General features: G+C 31.7%; 1 protein-coding gene across 1 annotated transcript; it reads right to left on the reverse strand.

The window, feature by feature from the left end:
* Nucleotides 1–1710: 1710 nt before the first annotated feature.
* On the reverse strand, nt 1711–8292 carry LOC130496723 (topless-related protein 3). Its single transcript, XM_056989062.1, has 25 exons — nt 8135–8292; nt 7947–8051; nt 7408–7701; nt 7036–7194; nt 6785–6959; nt 6551–6689; nt 6349–6461; nt 6128–6263; nt 5918–6027; nt 5714–5783; nt 5547–5620; nt 5365–5460; nt 5210–5302; nt 4963–5090; nt 4427–4661; nt 4162–4332; nt 3993–4067; nt 3688–3822; nt 3477–3587; nt 3231–3410; nt 2970–3098; nt 2762–2857; nt 2487–2669; nt 2182–2345; nt 1711–2110 (listed from the first exon to the last, which is right to left on the reverse strand). Exons 2-25 carry the CDS (start codon nt 8024–8026, stop codon nt 1909–1911), a joined length of 3348 nt encoding a protein of 1115 aa, XP_056845042.1. The 5' UTR covers nt 8027–8051; nt 8135–8292; the 3' UTR covers nt 1711–1908.
* Between the last annotated feature and the right edge of the window lie 11170 nt (nt 8293–19462).

Raw genomic sequence — 19462 nt, forward strand, 5'->3', positions numbered from 1 at the left:
ACTAAGAATGGATGGTAGGAGCCGCGCGAACGCAGGCTCCCTCTGCCACAAATAATGACGCAGGCTCTCTCACTTGGGGAGACCTTAGGCTAACGCCCTCTCTTTGTATCCTCTCCTTTGTGCAATGGAGAGAGATCACTAGCCTAGGCCACTCATAATAGGCTGGGCATTCGGTCGTCGGGTCGGGTTCGGGCGGGTCCTTTCGGGTCCGGATCTTTCGGGTCTAGGAGTTTAGGACCGATAGGGTAATTTCAAATTTTCGGTTCCGGATCGGTTCGGGTCGTACCGGGTCCGGGTCCGGGTCGGGTCTTATATAGTTGGACCATTCGGGTAACTAGAATTTATCGGTTCGGTTCTGGATCGGGTTCGGTTCGGGTTCAACCTAAAAAATACCTAAAATACAAAAAAAATCTAAAAATATTAATATATCCAAAAATATTTGACATTTTATTTAAATTTGCGTTTTTATTATATTAAAATGTGTATATATACTAAACTATGCGAGATAGAAACAATAGTTCGTTGTCTCCTAGTGGCTGACCCCTTTGCTATGTAGACAAATAACCCGTCTTCGACTCCCCATTGATGCATTTTATTTAATTTATATTATTAACGGGTACCCGCCGGTTTCGGGTTCGGGTCGGGTCGGGTCCAAGACCCGCGGGTCCTCTACAACAAGACCCGATAGGGTAATTTGATCGGGTCGGTTCCTACCCGGACCGGGTTTTTTCGGGTCGGTTTCGGGTAGGGTCTTCGGGTCCGGGTAAAATGCCCAGGTCTAACTCATAATTTTGATCATGAGTTGACCCTGTCCAGGTAAGTGATTTGCTTGATCTCTCCCCTTCTCTTTTTATACTATGCTTCGCGAGTCCTTCCCTGCAAACGTAAGCGATGTGGGACATCATCACAAGCTTTAAACAGCAAAATTGTTAGGTGTTATATATACGGGCTGGACACTACAGGCCCAATTAGGTGTGTGGTAACCGCTCGTGTTAAAACTTAAAAGCATACATGGATTGTATAGTTAGGGAATGTGTTTAAAGAAAATAAATTCCGAAAGAGCATAGAGATTGAACACACTATGGGAAGAAGTAGTTCACTAGAAAGTCCAAACAAATGTATATTTGGAGGCTGGAGATCAAATATATGGGAAGTGGGTTTTCTATACTGGGTTCGAAAGCTATTCAACAACAACATCGAATACATACAAGTGTCTTGGGACGCAAGAAAACACTTGCAGGTGAAAACAGAGGAAGGCGAGATGATTCTGCAGAAGATACTACTGAAACTGATGAGACCATAGCTGCTGGTAAAGCTAAACCCACTTCAGAAAAAGGATAGTTTTTTTCTGGAAAGCGCTGGAGTTCGACTCAAGATACTCATCTCAGTGCATAGATTGAAGACGGCGCTTGAGATGTATAGGGTCCGTTGATCGGAATCTTAGATTAACTTAGAATTAAGAATCTAATGAAATGTTGGATAAACACTTACTTACCCTTGAGGCAAGTAGGCGGATGGAGAGATATGACATCTTAATCTATGAGTGTATGCGTCGAACACTCCAATGTTACCATCGCAGAAAGTGGTGTAGACCAACTGGCTGTTTCAGCTCCATGATTCTTGATGATGATTTATAAAGAGAGAAAAAATAACCTTGTCTACGAGTGTTATATCAATTTCTCCCCCAGAGACCTTCACTAAATAGTCATATGGTCTTATACAAACTTTATTTCTTACCAATGTCATTGTCTTAACAATCTTCAAACTAAGACTACATTCGAAGACCTAATACCACTGCTGAAACCTAAATAATAATCAGTAACAAACACTAACTAATCAACAAACCTGAAGAGTCAATATTTGAAACTAATTACATGGATAATTATGAGTAAAGCCATTATAGTTCGTTCATCTTTGTAACTGTTCTTGAGTTTGGTTGTTTGTGGTGGATGGCGACGTGTTGATGGCTTCAGAGGGTGGAACCATCCCCCATTTGCCTTCAGCCTCGCTCGGTTCTATCACCTTAACAGACCCATCATTCAGACCAACAGCAAACTGGTTTGGCTCTTGAGGGTGAGCCGCCACAACTAGAGGAGACAAGCCTTGGTTCCTGTGAAAGAAGAGAGAGTTAACATAGAATTAGAATGAAGAATCTAATGAAATGTTGGTTTAAGCACGTACCCTTGAGGAAAGTAGGCAGATGGAGAGATACGACATCTTAACCTAAGACTGTCTCCGTCAAACACTCCAATGTTACCATCACGGAAAGTGGCGTAGATCAACTGGCTGTTGCAGGCATACACTGCTGAAGATATAGGAGCAGACAACGAGTCTTGAGGAATCCACTGATACATGGAAACAAGAAAAACATAAGTCACTACAAAATTCAGAAAATAGTTAAGAACTCAGGTCTGTGTATGATCTTGCATTTCTAATTTTGGTGTTTATATATCTACGGACATATAGAGAGATGAACTCATACGTACCTGTCGGATACATTCCATCTTGGAAGCATCAAATATCGCTAGTTGTGTCTCGTGGACTGCAAGGATACGGATCTGATCCACATGAAACTGTACACGCGTGTCTCCACTGGCGGCTTTTCCTGCTGGCATTTGTATTGCTACGGATTTTCTCTTCTCCCATGTGTCAATGCTCCAAAAGCATATCTAAGAGAAGACAACAACAAGAGTTAGCATCCTCTTGGTAGAAAATTGAGCAAGGTTTTTTTTCTGCAACAACAAGACGCAGCATAACGCACCTGAGCATCAGCACCAGACGAAACCAAGATATTGAGTGTTGTCGAAAATGCTAAGCCAGTGATGCGTTTCTGGTGACCCTTTAGCTTTGATTTGACCTGGTGAAAGACAGATGCAAGTGAAGTGAGTTCGTTCATATAGTTTTGGGGTAACATCTATCAACTGTAAAGCTACTTTAATTGGCAATGGTTGGTATTATCGACTACTTACCTCATCCACTCGGACATTGTAGATGTGAATAGTGGAGTCCTCCATTCCAATGGCAATGATGTTGTTGTCCTGAGGATGGAACGCCAAAAATGTTGAAGCCGGTGGAGGTTGCATGAATGTTGTCATCACCTATGAGGCCGACAGATAATTTTTTTTTGGAAATATTAGAACAACCACCAAAGGGGTTTTATAGTATGAACATGATAAAATTTTCAGCTAGAGCTTGTGGTTTTAGTGGTCTATTTTCAAGTTCATATATACCTTAAAAGTCATCATGTTGAACAACGAGACTTTTCCTCCAGCAGCGGACATGACGTATGAGTCGTTCTTAGAGAGAGCGATGCATGGGTTAGACTCTTCAAGGTTTACACCAGAGACATCGTTGGCCATGAGAAGACCACTGTTTGGTTGCCATTGCTGAGGAACAACAGCAGTAGTTGCCTGCATAGTTAATGGTACTTAGATAAAGCCGTACAAAGCTTCTATCTAAACCTCTTATATGCTTACCTTTCCACTAGGGTTCTGCTCACTGCGAACCCACTTCCAGAGCCTCTGAATACCGTTCAAACCTAGAGCCAAGATTCCAGCGCCGGAATTAGTATACAGAAGCCGGACGACCTGCTTTGCCACGCAACAGGAGAAACATAAACCTTAGTAGTTTTTTTTTTTGTTTCAAATTATAAAACATTTTTTTAGGAAAGTTAATTAGGCAGACCACCTTTACGGAAGAACCAGCGGTATCGGGTAAAGTAGCCTGGCGACACTGGGCATGTTCCAATATTTCAGCTAATTGCCAAGGTCTTGGTTTGTCCGTCGAGTCGTCTATTCTTGGCTTCGGGGGATCAATTCCATTCTTGAGGATTTGCCACAACAAAAGTAGATCAGTAATTCTTCTAAACATAATAAGAAAACCGACACCAAAATGCTATACCCAGGATTTTCACAAATGAGATTTAATTTCATTTTCTAGCGACAATCCAGAACAGAAATAATGATTTATAAAAACGGCTAGAAAAAAATTACCAGGATAGGTGAGGGTCTAACAGGAGAGCCTCGTTCTATTTTACAGCTGACAGACGCAACAGGAGCACCAGGAACCTAACAGAATACCAAAATGTGTAAACCGAGACATCTTGCTACAACAGCGGATGTTAATAAAGAAAAAATATACTACAAGACTGAGAAACATTACAGCTTTGGTTAAGGAAGAATCGACTGGATTCCTCATCGTTTCATAAGCAGAAGCTTCCATGGCTCTCAGAGATCGGAAACCAGCTGTGTTTGCTAGGATCTTAAATCCGTTATCTGCCGTAGAAACGGCTAGAAGATTACCTTCCCGGTTAAATCTCACACGAGGAAGAGCCTGACGTTGAGACAAGTTAGTATACAAATGGAAAGATCGAACACCTAAGCAACAAGCCATGGGAGGAAAAAAAAAAAGAATCTGTGGGACTAACCGGAAGTCCACCCTCAGCATCAGTGCTAGTCAGAACATTGATGTTGTCCATATCCCAGAACTTGATTTGCCCATCTTCACCAACAGCCAGAAAGTGGTTCTTTGAGGTATCAAACTGAACCACACCAGCCAATTTTTTATGAAACCCAAGATAGGTCCTTTTAATTGACCCTTCACTTTCATTCCACTCAACTAGGAAAAAATCTCCATCTTTACTCGTTCCACAAGAGAACAATCTGAAGAAGAAACACGATATCATAAAGAACTAAAGCAGAGCAATAAAAAATGTATCTTGAAAACATATGGATTTGAGTTGTTACTAAATCAGCAAAAGATGCTCAACATTTGGGAGAGAGAAATGAGTATTTGGGGAGAAAACAGAAAAGAAAATCAAAGAGACAAGTCAGTGCCTTTAGGAATAAATAAATCTTAATGACAAGCTTTAACATTTTAGGTACTAGGTATGAAGAATAAAGAACGATTTGATAAGCGAGTTTAAAGGATTGGAAATAAACTATTATGAATTTCAGATCGTACCTAGACCCATCAGCGCTGTAAAGCATCGTAGTACACCATTTACCGGGAGCATCATAGTCAACTCTGGAACCCATATTGTCATAAAGCCAGGCCTTTATCTTCCCATCTATGGCCGTTGAAAATATGAACTGAAATCCAAATAAGAACAGAAGTCAGTAGGCAGGATCTACTAAAAGAAATATTGTCATCTACTTTTAGTGTTCTTTAAGCAGATGGAGAAACAATATATGATGATAGAATGCCACACCTGAATGTTCTCTTTGTGATGAGGACAAATGGAATAAACAGGAGTCTCATGACCTTCAAAGGTAAAATGCTTTCGACCTTGAACATCCCATACCTGTTCCACATATATCAAGTTAGATATGTCTATCAGTGAAATCCTGCGATTTATTTACTCACCTTGATTAGCTTATCGTCTCCGCAAGTAACTACGCATAGCTGTCTGTTCGGAATAGCGAAAGCCAAGTCGTTCACAGCACCCACATGGGCATCGATCTGTGAGAAAAAAAGAGAGATAATTTCATGAGATATTATCACATTGCATTCCTTATCATGCGGAATATGATCTAACGTATGCTCACCTCAGCATGCTGGCGAAGATCGTTAGGTCCAGAGAAAGCATACAAGTGAACAAGATGTTTCGAATAGGCAACCCCTGCATAAGAAGAGATTACATTGGCCTTTTTTGTTCACTCATTTTGATACCAGAGACTAACTAAAATCAAAGAATGCATGAAGAGAAGCTTACCAATGAAATTTCCATCTGGACTCCATGCAACACGGGTGACTGAAATTGGTGTTTCCTTAGCTATCAAAGCCTGAGCGAGACACAAAAAATGGTAAGTATAAGATTCTAGGACAACTATCAGTTCTCATTTCAAAGATACATTTTAAAAATCAAGACCTTTAGATCAAACACATAAACTATAAAATTATTAGCTGTCAGACAAACCTGAAACTGATTTGTGAATTTAGTCATATCCCATACTTTGAACGGCCTTGAAACCAGCTTCTCTCGAACAGCGAGTTCCCACAATGTGATTTCTCCCGTCGCAGATCCGACTGATGGAAATCAAACGGTCATTCAGAACACGAACAAATAACAGAGATATAACTTCAAACTGAGTTTAGAATTTGTATTCTAAGTTTCAAACCACCGTACCGAGAAGTAACGTATTTTGCATAGGGTGAAACTCCATGCTTGTCACAGTTGCCCCTTGATGCAACGCTAGAGCCACCTTTAATGGCAAGTCTTCCGGCGACCATGGAGCTTGTTGCCTAGGAGCAGGATATGTCACCTGGAAGCGAAAAATGCATGGAGTTTTTGAGAAAAAATGCAAGAATCGTACAAATAGCTTCTAGAAAGAAAATTAATTATATTACCTCCTCCACAGATGGGGCAGGGCGGAGACGCTTCATTAGTTCATGATCCGGATTCTGATAATCTACTATACCTGGAGTTGCTGGTGGTGTTCTTGGTCGCTTCAAGATTGCCACTTTTTGTAAGAAAAGTAATTAGTCTTAGAAGGATATAAACAAGTGCTTACTGACAAGTACATAACCAAAAATTGTATCACAAACTAACCTTGATTCTGATGTAGAGGCATAGGCGCAGGTGTAACAACGGCAGCTTGGACAGCAGAAGCACCAGAGGCAGCAGCCATCCAACTAGCTAAAGCGCCAGCATTAGCAGCAGCAGCAACAGCAGAACCAGGAGGAAAGGGCTACATTTAATACAAAATAACAGATTTACTAAAATATTAAATATTTGCACGATTCAGAAACATGAATAGAGCAGTCAAACGTTGAGGTTTCTTACACCATGAGCTCCAAGTGACGGAAAAGCTGTTGGCTTCGTCAAAGTTGTAACAGGCTGATTGACTGATGAAGGTGCCAGAGGACCATTGGGAACTGCGCACGTGTGGTCTGTGAATAGAGTTTTAATATCTGGGTTTGGCCTAGGATTTTTGCACAGCTGGTGCTGCCAATTAAGACTGCAAGAGAACATGTTCACAATGAATCCAGCAACATATTCTATGGTCATCATGAGAAAAAGAAATAGAAACACACCTTTGATTAATGAGAGTCCGCAGTCTGGAAGATCGTAATGTAGGGAACGTCAATTTGTCACGAAAAAGAGGATTTGCTTCGATTAGTTTCTTTACTTCTGCTAGCATCACGGTCCGAGCTGTTTTAGTGTCTCCGTATTTGGAAAGCTGATCATTTTCCCTGGAATTTGATAGAGAATCAAATTGTCGAATTGCATTGATGTCAAATTCAATCCACAAAGGCAAAATAATCAAAGAATATAACTCGAGTATCACATTCCCATTAAAAAAAAATCTTGAACTGACACTAATCAATCACATTTTCATAGTTTCCAAAATTCATCTTCCATCACAAGAGAAATGAGCAGATTAAGTAGAATCCACAAAACCATACCTGAAGTTCTGTAGAGTTAAAAGCTGAGTAATCTCTTTGTAGAGATCCTCGTTGAAAGTAGAGAAGACTCTCAAGTCCTGCACCAATATCTCAACTGCTTTGGCCTTATCTTGCCGATCAAGAGCCTCGAGATACTTCTGCTTCCTAATCTCGAAGAAAATCTTCATGGAGTATCTGTTATCATCAACCTTGGTAAAGCCAGACAAGTACTTCTCCACTTCATCCCACTCTCCAGCAAGAACTTTCTCGTCGAAGTACTTTGTGTTGAAGAAGAACCCTGACTCTTTCTCTAGCCTATCAAGCAACAATTTCAAACAATTAGGCTAATTAAACAACAAAATCTTAAGAAAATTAAATTAAATTAAATTCCGCTCTACTCTGATTCAAATTACAGAACCATCAATTTTATTTAAATAACTACATAAATTTATTACGCTAATAAAAATCAATACTCAGTAAACAATCATTTCAAAATAGAGTAACAGAGACGAAACAACTTTTTTTTTTTTGAAATTTTCAATTGAACTTCCTCTTCGAACCTGTGCACAGACTCCTTGAATTTCTCTTCCTCGAGAAACTGCAGTATGAGAAACACCAGCTCTCGGCTCAACGATGACATCTCTCCGAAGCTTCGAATCTCAAATCTAAACGTCAAAATCACAAAATTAAACGATGAAAAATACACACGATTACGCACGAATCCGAGCTCGGTGAGAGGAGCTCTTACGATTCTTATACAAGCCAGACGAAATCACGACGCGAGCTTCGAGAATTTCTAGGGTTTTGAAGAGCTGCGTGTAGAGAAGAATGGAGAGAATAAATAAAGGAGATAGAAGAGAGAGAGAGAGAGAAACTTGACCTCGCTTTCTTGGACGCGTTCTTCTTCGAGAGAGCAGGTCTTACCGACTTATCAGATATAAGCGGAGTAGACTTCGGTGATATCCTGATTTGCTTATAATATAAGTGCAGTAAGGTATCGCCTAATGGAGTGATAAGGAGGATTGGAGATTAAGTGGCGGATTCGAAAACAAAATTCAAATAGTGTGAATATGCTGTGCACACGTCCACTCTGGTGGTCCCCACGTCTTTCTCTCTCTCTCTTGTGATGTCGCTCTCTCACCTCTTGTTGTTTGGCTTTTTCATTTTTCTCCTAATCACCCCTTTTTTATCGCGTTATATATTACATCTCTGACAACGTGTCAGTTACACCGTGGACTATTCAACATCCCACAAGTCACGTCTGCCAATAATAATATTCTAAAAGATCATTATTATCCGGAAAATGATCAAATCAAAATATTTTAGTTACAAAATTATATTTTCAACATGTAAAAACATTAACAACAACTATTTAGCTAAAATACTATATTTTTCATTCCGGGTTCTATACATTAAAAACTTAATGTGAAATATAAAAAGCATAATTTAAGTTGGTGTTTGAAATTTAGTTTTGTATTGTATTTTTCATATATATATTAAAAACATATTTTATAAAGAATATTGGAATGTATTTTAGTAAAAAGTAATTTTTGAATATATGTATATTTTTGAATCAATTTTTTTATATAAATCAATATTAAATTATTATTTTGTTTTATGATTATTTTAGACAAAGTATGTTTTAGGTAATAATATTGAATAATTTTCGTATATTTTAAAGCTAATTCAAATAGATAGTTTCTCATAATATAATGAACTTCTAATTTTTTCTTAACAATATAAATCTATTACGGTTTTCTTAATATATTGCTACTTTCCATGTTGCTAAACAAAATTATATTCATTTTTATATTGTTACGAGGTTATTTATGTTTCCAAACAATTTCCAAAAAATACTTCAGTTTTAGTAATTATGTTTAGACTTAAATGAGCTTTCCCTATTAGTTAGGATTTTTGCTTGATTCATTATATTGGTACACTCATAACATTTATGGGGTATATTCAATCTTAAGTTTAAGTTTGAAAATATTTGATTTTTAATGAGGTTTTAGATGATTTCAATGGACAGTAGAGTTTAAAGTGATCTTTATTAAACCACTCTAGAATGGTACCCTAAATTATGGGATTTGAGTTTTAATTTTTTTAATTAAAAAACTCTACTCAACAAGTTTTAAAATCACTTGAAAACTTGAAAACTCTTTAGTTTAAAATATTTTTAGTAACAATTGATTTCGAAGTACTCTATGCCATGTTAAATTCAATAATACTATATTTAAATGAGTTATTAAAATTCATATTTGAATAAAAGTAGATTTATCATTTTAATACAAATCATCTAAAATTTTCAGTTGAATACACACTCATCATCCTACCTGATACATCTTATTTTAATGTATATTTTTTTTTAATTCTAACAAAATCCTACGACTAAAATACTACATTAAAAGCAAAATAATATCATAGTTCTTTTTAGAAAAATGGCTTAGAATAATAATATCATAGTTCTATATCAAAGTTAACATAATATTAAAGTACAAACCTCTTAGTTAATAGTTCAAGGCCCATTTTACATTATCAAATAGATTAATAATACTATGTTCTTAAAAAAACAAATTTCAGAGATCAGAGATCATTCATGTCCCGCGCACGCAGAATTCGAAGGCTGATAGCTTAGCATGTTGTGCTAGGAAACAATCATCATTTGTCGTGCATATGGATGTCATCATTAGTCGTGCATATGAATGCAGAGTTACTAGTTTGGTTTACAGAATCGATATGAGTCTGTAATTGTCGATGACAAAAAAAAAATTCAGTAGTACTATGCTCCTGACATTGCATAATTTTTTTACATGTAATGCATGATTTCTCTTGACTAAATCGACTAAAATTCTAAAATCTATAAGTATATCTTAATTTTTAGTACCTAAAACCAGTGTTCAAAAAAGCACTAGGCGCTAAGTGGAGGGTGACCTAACGCCTAGCACCTAAAACTATTAAGCGGACGCCTAGATTATTAGTTAAGCGCTTTAGGCGTATATAAATTATAATAATATATTAAATATATGTAGTGTTTTATATTAAATAATAATAAAAAATATTATTATATATGATAAAAATCAATTTTCATAAGAATATATATTATAATATATTAATTATTCTAATTTATGAATAATAAATTATTTATTATTTATAATTATAATATTGTAATTATCTAGGCAGTTTAAAAAATAATCGCCACGGTCTTGTAACACATATCGCCTAAGCACTGCCTAGAAGACCGTTTAGACCGCTTTTTAGATCATTGCCTTAAACAGTGACTTTTTTCTATTTGCTAGCATGTTATAGTTAATGTTTAACTTTTACGTTTTATTTGCTAGCAATCTAATAAAATCTTACTATATTCTAAAATATTGATACATACAATTTTTTAAGTATTAAAATATTAGTGGTTTTCTTAGTAGAAACCACTTTACCCGAATTGTACGTTTATAATATAATTCCCAACAACGCATAAAAATAAATAGTTCGGCATCTCCAATTTTTTATCTTTTTATATAAGGTGCAGGAGGTAACAATATTTTAATGGCCTGAAACTTTTAATGGGACTGGTCCGTAACTAAATCTAGGCGCAATCCAAACAATTAAGATTTATGATACGAGAGAATAATTAAAAATGCGAATATAAAAGTTTTTTGTTCTAAGAAAAGATTTTGAGAACAATATAATTCTGAAAAAGTATGAGATTTTATCATTCAAAATTGTATGATGGAAACATAATAGAAAGCTAAAACATTATGTGTGTTTAACAACATGCATATCTATGTATTAATTTCTTAGAACATCCCTTTAGCTTACATCCTGCTAATCAAAAACCATGTCAACATGCATACATAAATACGCACAAATTATATATATATATATATATATAAATGAATTATACATACCGAGGGAGTACGTGTGTTTTATGACATTTGATACCAACGCAATCGTGAATGCATTTCCCAACATCGTTAAAAAATATCTGGCACGAGGAAATGCACCTATCATAACAAGCTTCATATGATTCACTCATTGCTGGTAATGGGATCATCGTCAATGCAATGAACATAATCATCAACATGCATACACACTTCTTCTCCATCTTTTGTTTTTAAGTCTTGTGTATTTACTATGCTTGTCTCTTTTTAATGCCTCTGATACTATGAACAATCCCTATTTATAGCTTTATAACTTTTTTGTTATTGGAAATATTTGATAGATTTGAATGTGTGTATATATTGTTCAACGGAAATCAAATTGTTTTGGATTTGATATTGATCAAAAAGTCTACTCTATTGAAATAGATTCCTATTTTATCAATTGGATGTTGGACTATAACTCTATAATTAAAGTTGTAACAGTCTAAATTGTACATACCACTAATTAGTATTCAATATTTCAATATATTATGTTTGATATTTATTTAGTTGATTTCTAGATTTGCTACACAATATAATAACTAATAGAAGATTTTTTCCAACTATATCTAATATGCTCATATATTTTACTCGAAAGGTATACATTGATTTAAAAAATAAGATATTTCCCTTCAAACATAAATAGGAATACACCAATATAACTTTGAGTAATTATACTGATCTCATTCGTTTATTTAACCATCATCACAATAAATACTCATTTTTCCTTGCCATCCTTAAACATAAGTTTGATTATTAATCTTTTTAAGGTTTGTTTGAGTTCCAAGCATCATATTCGTATGGACAGCAGATTTTTTTTTTAGTTTTCTTTGTATTCCATGTACTGTAAATTATTTAACTAACATTCTTTTTGTAAAGTGTTAAGATACATTATAACCTTTTTTATTATTGGAAATATTTGTTAGATTTGGTGTGTATATATTGTTCAACGGAAATCAAATTGTTTTGGATTTGATATTGATCAAAAAATCTACTCTATTGAAATAGATTCCTATTTTATCAATTGGTTTTTTGGACTATAAGTCTATAATTAAAGTTGTAACAGTCCAAAGTAGATACCACTAATTAGTATTCAATATTTCAATATATTATGTAAAGATTGTTTATTCTTACAAAGATGTAGAGATCTGAATTATTGAATCATATTATAGTTATGCCAAAAGGGTTGACTTAATTTGTTTTAGTGTGATTATGTTTTGTTAATAGAAAAAAGAACATTATAATTAGAAATTCATCATTTATCATATTCAACTAGGATAAGACATGCGTCTCATAGAGTGAATTTATATGAAAATGGTTTAAGAAATATTATATGAAAAATAAAATTTATATTTTTGGGCCTTAAATTTCTTATTTTCAATTTTTTTTCAGTTGCAGTATTTGTTATGTCAAAAAATCACTTATAGCAATGAAAACTATGGCAATTCGGTTTTTATACCATGATCTAACAGTTTAAAAGTTAATTATGGTTATAAGAAGCTTATGTTCACGTGCCAATCCTATCTATCTTCAATATTTTTCTCTTTTATGTCTTTTTTATTTTAGTTATTGCTCGATATAAATATTGATTTTGGAGATTATTCTCTTTTTTTTTGCATGAGATTTAGAAATGTTTAAGATTTAAAATTATTAAAAAAGATACATATTTAGGTTAAGATATGCGTTATGTGGAGAATAAATATTTTATATTTATTACTTATTTTATGTTTTTCTGCATATTATGAAATAATAAAAATAATTATATATTAAATAACTAAAATATCAGTTACTATAATGTAATAGATTAGTGTGCGCTTATAAATTAAATGATCACTCTTATTTGTTCGCAGTCATTTTATGGAAAATGTATCAAAAAAACAATCTTATTTATGTATAAGATGTATACTTTTAATATGGATATTTATTAAATGAGGTTTCTGCTTATATGATTTTACGATTATTTTCATATTTGTATAAAAAATTCTAGACCAACAAATTATTTTTAAATGTGGGATGTTTAGTTGTTCCAATAACTTATAATTATTTAAAAAAACAATGAAGATTTCAAAATTAAAATATTAACTTTTCAATATATGTTCAATGAAAATATCAAAATAAATGTATATATTTTTCATATGATGTATAGTTTAATTTAAATGATATGAAATGTATATATATATATATATATTAAAACAAAATAATGTATTCATGTGGTTTTATAATTATTGTATCTTATTACATATAAAAAATAAACCTTGATCACAAAAGTATATGTGAGACTTTTAAAAGTTTTAGTAATTTATACTCGTTTTGAAAATTTCAAAATACAAAAAATCTAAATTTTTATTTTATGATTAATGTAATTGTGTAATTTATTTTAATAATAAATAATTAAACAAAAATTATAAAAATTGTACAGATTGTTAACAAATCTTTATTATTTAAAGTCATTAACTGCCCTACATATATATTTTAATCACATTAGGTAATTCTGTAGATTTTATTTAAAGAGAGAATAGATAATAAATTTCAATTTGATAAATGAAAGTCTATAATGGATATACTATATAATATAATATTCTCTAGCAATTTAATTTTGGAATAACAAAATTTTCAATTGATTCTCAAGCCGCCACGTAAGCAAAATTATCATTATAATTATGTGACAACCCAACGGTGCACTTTTTAATTAGTACAAACTATAGGTTATAACTTTTTAAATGTTTCTCCTTTAGTATACATTGGATTTTTATGTGTCCAATATCAATTAGTTGTTTTCTTAGTATAAACAACTATACCCAAATTGTACGTTTATAATATAATTCTCAAACATCACATAAAAATAAATAGTTTAGCATCTCCAATCTTTTATGTTTTTTAAATAAGGTGCAAGGAGGTAACAATATTTTAATGGCCTGAAACTTTTAATGGGACTGGTCCATAACTAAATCTAGGCGCAGTCCAAACAATTAAGATCTATGATATGAGACAATAAATTTAAAAATGCGAATATAAAAGGTTTTTGCTCAAAGAAAAGATTTTGAGAACAATATAATTCTGAAAAAAGTACGAGATTTTATCATTCAAAAATTATATGATGAAAACATAATAGAAAGCTAAAACATTGTGTGTGTTTAACAACATGCATATCTATGTATGAATTTCTTGAAACATCCCTTTAGCTGCCATCCTGCAAATCCATTGCCACCAAAACCCATGTCAACATGCATACATAAACACACACAATTATATATATATATATATATATATATATATATATATATATATATATGTATACACATATAATAAATGAATTATACAACCGAGGGACAGAGGCGGACCCATGTACAGAAAAGGGGGGGTCAGCTGACACCCCTTAAATATTATAAATGTGATTTGCTGAGCTAATACAATTGAATTTCATCAGCTCTGGTGGTGTTTTGATTGCGGCTGACACCCCTAAACCAGAGTTCAACTCCCACTTTACACCATTTTATTCTCTTTTTGTTTTAAATTTAAAGCCCATATAATTTCTGACCCAGGTTTAAAATTATTCTGGGTCCGCCACTGCCGAGGGAGTACGTGTGTTTTATGACATTTGATACCAACGCAATCGTGAATGCATTTCCCAACATCGTTAAAAAATATCTGGCACGAGGAAATGCATCTATCATAACAAGCTTCATATGATTCACTCATTGCTGGTAATGGGATCATCATCAATGCAATGAACATAATCATCAACATGCATATACACTTCTTCTCCATCTTTTATTTTTAAGTCTTGTGTATTTACTATGCTTGTCTCTTTTTGATGCCTCTGATACTATATATGAACAATCCCTATTTATAGCTTTATAACTTTTTTTGTTATTGGAAACATTTGTTAGATTTGACTGTGTGTATATATTGTTCAACGGAAATCAAATTGTTTTGGATTTGATATTGATCAAAAAAATCTACTCTATTGAAATAGATTCCTATTTTATCAATTGGTTTTTGGACTATAACTCTATTATTAAAGTTGTAACAGTCTAAACTAGATACCACTAATTAGTATTCAATATTTCAATATATTATGTTTGATATTTATTTAGTTGCTTTCTAGATTTTCTACTCAATATAAAACCTAACATAAGATTTTTTCCAACTATATATAATATGCTCATATATTTTACTCGAAAGATATATATTGATTTCAAAAACAAAAATATTTCCCTTCAAACATAAATAGGAATACACCAATATAACTTTGAGTAAATATACTGATCTCATTCGTTTATTTAACCATCATCACTACAAATACCCATCTTTCCTTGCCATCCTTAAACGTAAGTTTGATTATTAATCTTTTTAAGGTTTGTTTGTATTCCAAGCATCATAATTCGTATGGACAGCCAATTTTTTAATTTTCTTCGTATTCTATGTACTGTAAATTATTTAACTAACATTTTTTTTTGTAAAATGTTGAGATACATTATAACTTTTTTTATTATTGGAAACATTTGTTAGATTTGACTGTTTGTAATATTTTTTTTTTCAGTTGCAGATTTTGTTTACTGATAAGGTGATCCCATTTTAAAAAACAGTTTAGGTTAAAATATTACTTATAACAATGAAACTATGCCAACTCTGTTTTATATCATGATCTAACAATTTTTGAAAGTTAATTATGGTTATAAGAAGCTTACATTCACGTGCTAATCCTATCTATCTTCAATATTTTTCTCTTTTTATGTCTTTTTTTCATTTTGGTTATTGCTCGATATAAATATTGATTTTGGAGTTTTTTTCTCATTTTGCTATTTTGTTTTGGCGTGAGATTTAGAAATGTTTAAGATTTAAAGTTATTAAAAAGATATATATTTAGGTTAAGATCTGCTCTTGTGCAGAATAAATATTTTATATTTATTACTTATTTTATGTTTTTCTGCATATTATGAGATAATAAAATAATAATTATATATTAAATAACTAAGAAATCAGTTACTATTATGTAATAGATTTTGTGTGTGCATATAAATTAAATGATCACTCTTGTTTATTTGCAATCATTTTATGGTAAATATATCAAAACAATCAATCTTATTTATGTATATGATGAATAGTTAAATTTAAATGATATTAACATATATATGAGAAATTGCCAAATATACCATTTTCATAGCACCACTTTTCATGTTTACACTAACCACTTTTACCACTACTTTTAATGAAGGGTTTAGATTTGAAGGTTTATGATCTAAGGTTTAGATTTGATGTTTTAGGGTTTAGGGTATATATTTTAGGGTTTAGAGTTGAGGTCTTAGGGTTTAAGGTTTAGGATATTGAATTTAGGATTTATAATTTAGGGTTTAGGGTTTAGAGTTGAAGATTTTGGGTTTATGGTTTAGAATTGAGGTTTAGGATTTAGAAATTGAGATTAGAATTTTGAAAAACATATATAAATAAAGATGTAATAGTCTTTACCTTTTTAATAAATAAGGTATTTTTGAAAATGTGTCTTTAGTGGTGGTAAAGATGAATAATGGTACCTTCAAATAGTATACTTTTAATATGGATATTTATTAAATGAGGTTTCTGCTCATATGATTTTATGATTATTTGCATATTTGTGTAAGAAAATTTTACACTAACAAATTATTTTTTAATGTGAGATGTTCAGTGGTTCCAATAATTTATAATCATTTAAAAAAAAGATTTCAAAATTAAAATATTAACTTTTCAATATATGTTCAATGCAAATATCAAAGTATAAGTATATATTTTTATATGATGTATAGTTTAAAAAATGATATGAAATATATATTAACATATACACCTATTAAAATAAAATAATTTATTCATATGGTTTTATAATTATGTGAGACTTTTAATAGTTTTAGTAATTTATTCTCGTTTTGAAAATTTCAAAATAAAAAAAATCTAAATTTTTATTATATGATTAATGTAATTGTGTAATTTATTTTAATAATAAAGAATGAAACAAAAATGATAGAAAGTGTACATATTATTAGCAATTATTTATTACTTAAAATCATTAACTGCCACCATATATATATATTTTAATCACATTAGGTAATTCCGTTGGTTTTATTTAAAGAAAGAATAGCTAATAAATTTCAATTTGATAAATGGATGATCTAATGGATATACTATATATATAACATTCTCTAGCAATTTAATTTTGGACTAACAAAATCCGAATTGATTATCAAGCCGCCATGTAAGCAAAATTAGCATTCCAATTATGTGACAACTCAACAGTGCACTTTTTAATTAGTACAAACTACATGTTATAACTTTTTAAATGTTTCTCCTTTAATATATACTAGATCATGACCCGCGCGACCGCGCGGATTTATTTTTTATTTTTTAACACATAACATATATTCTATAATAGTTAATATAATTTGAAGTTTGTCCTTTTCACATAATATGGTTTTATATAATTTCGAGTTTTCTCATTGTTTTAAAAAAAATGTTAAAACTATTTTTTCTATTAATAGTTTTTCATTGGTGTATTAGAGATATAATTGTATGGTGAAAACACTAACATAATATCAAACAATACGACTTTGGTTTTGACATTGTGCTTTTTGGGAATTTTTCTGAATGTTTTGTGAATGTCCAGTGATAAATACGAAGGCAAGTACTTGTACACACATTTTAAGTGGAAGGAATTGAATATTTTCTAACCTATTAAGATAGATATAATAAATACAAAATCTATTGACACCGAGATTTTAGGTATAGTAGAATAAACTTGGAGAAGAGGATTTTCCATATTCATGATTTTTCAAATCTGGCAATTTGATTGTGAATATTTGATTGTAACCGAGATTTTAGGTATAGTAGACTCAACTTGGTGAAGAGGTTTTTCAATAATCGATTTTTTAAAAAAGTATAAATTGATGTTTTTGAAATAAGAATATACGTTAGTATATTCTATTCAGTGTATATTCAAAGTAAACCTCGATTATTTGAGAATCAAAAAATATATTCTGATATCTTTAGTATTGAGTTTTAAAAGTTATGTATCAAGCTATTTAAAATTTAAAGATTCATCAGTATTTGATGCCAAATAATTGTTTTTTAAATCCGATATTGTAGGTTGAGAGTTATTTGGTTAATTGAATCAATTGGTTTAGTTGTATAATGACTGGCTAAAGATTCGTGTAATTTTTGTAATTTTTTTGTCAACCTACTCGTGTAATAATATTTATATTTTTAATAACATGTGTAATATTTATTTTTATTTCTATCTATTTATATTTTTATTTTTAATAACTCAAACTCGTGTAAATATTGGAGACATTTATCGTATTCATTTGACTATAATAAAAGAGAGGTTTATTGTATTCATTTGACTATAATAAAAGAGAGGGATTGTTATATTTGTACTATGATATATATAAATATGATAATGTGAGTATACTCTAACGAAAAGAATAGATATTTTGTTTAATAAATGTATATAATGTAAAACATAGATCTTATTGTGGAGTTAATTAATAGATGGTTGATATATAACTCTTTAAGGAAATATTTAAATGAAAGGTTAGACTAAGAATAATAATGTGATATCCAACTTAAAAATCCACCTAGAAGAAGTTATAATGTTTCTGTTTTAATAAGATAGATGGGATTTTTATGTGTCCAATATAAATTATTGATTTTCTTAGTAGAAACCACTTTACCCAAATTGTACATTTATAATATAATTCCCAACATCGCATAAAAATAAATAGTTCAGCATCTCCAATCTTCTATGTTTTTTAGATAGGGTGCAAGGAGGTAACAATATTTTAATAGCCTGAAATTTTTAATGGGACTGGCCCATAACTAAATCTAGGCGCAGTCCAAACAATTAAGATCTATGATATGAGACAATAATTAAAAATGCGAATATAAAAGGTTTTTGCTCCAAGAAAAGATTTTGAGAACAATATAATTCTGAAAAGTATGAGATTTTATCATTCAAAATTGTATGATGAAAACATAATAGAAAGCTAAAACATTATGTGTGTTTAACAACATGCATATCTATGTATGAATTTCTTGAAACATCCCTTTAGCTACCATCCTGCAAATCCATTGCCACCAAAACCCATGTAAACATGGATACATAAACATGCGCAAATTATATATATAAATGA

This window comes from Raphanus sativus, chromosome 6 (assembly GCF_000801105.2).
Source record: "Raphanus sativus cultivar WK10039 chromosome 6, ASM80110v3, whole genome shotgun sequence".
Lineage (NCBI taxonomy): Eukaryota > Viridiplantae > Streptophyta > Magnoliopsida > Brassicales > Brassicaceae > Raphanus > Raphanus sativus.

Bases quoted from the DNA above. Each gene is read 5' to 3' on its own strand.
- LOC130496723 (XM_056989062.1), bottom strand. From the start codon at position 8,026: ATGTCATCGTTGAGCCGAGAGCTGGTGTTTCTCATACTGCAGTTTCTC. The intron at 6,690-6,784 runs GTAAGAAACCTC...TATTAAATGTAG, and splicing joins CGTCACTTGGAGCTCATGGT to CCCTTTCCTCCTGGTTCTGC. The intron at 2,858-2,969 runs GTAAGTAGTCGA...GTCTTTCACCAG, and splicing joins ACAATGTCCGAGTGGATGAG to GTCAAATCAAAGCTAAAGGG.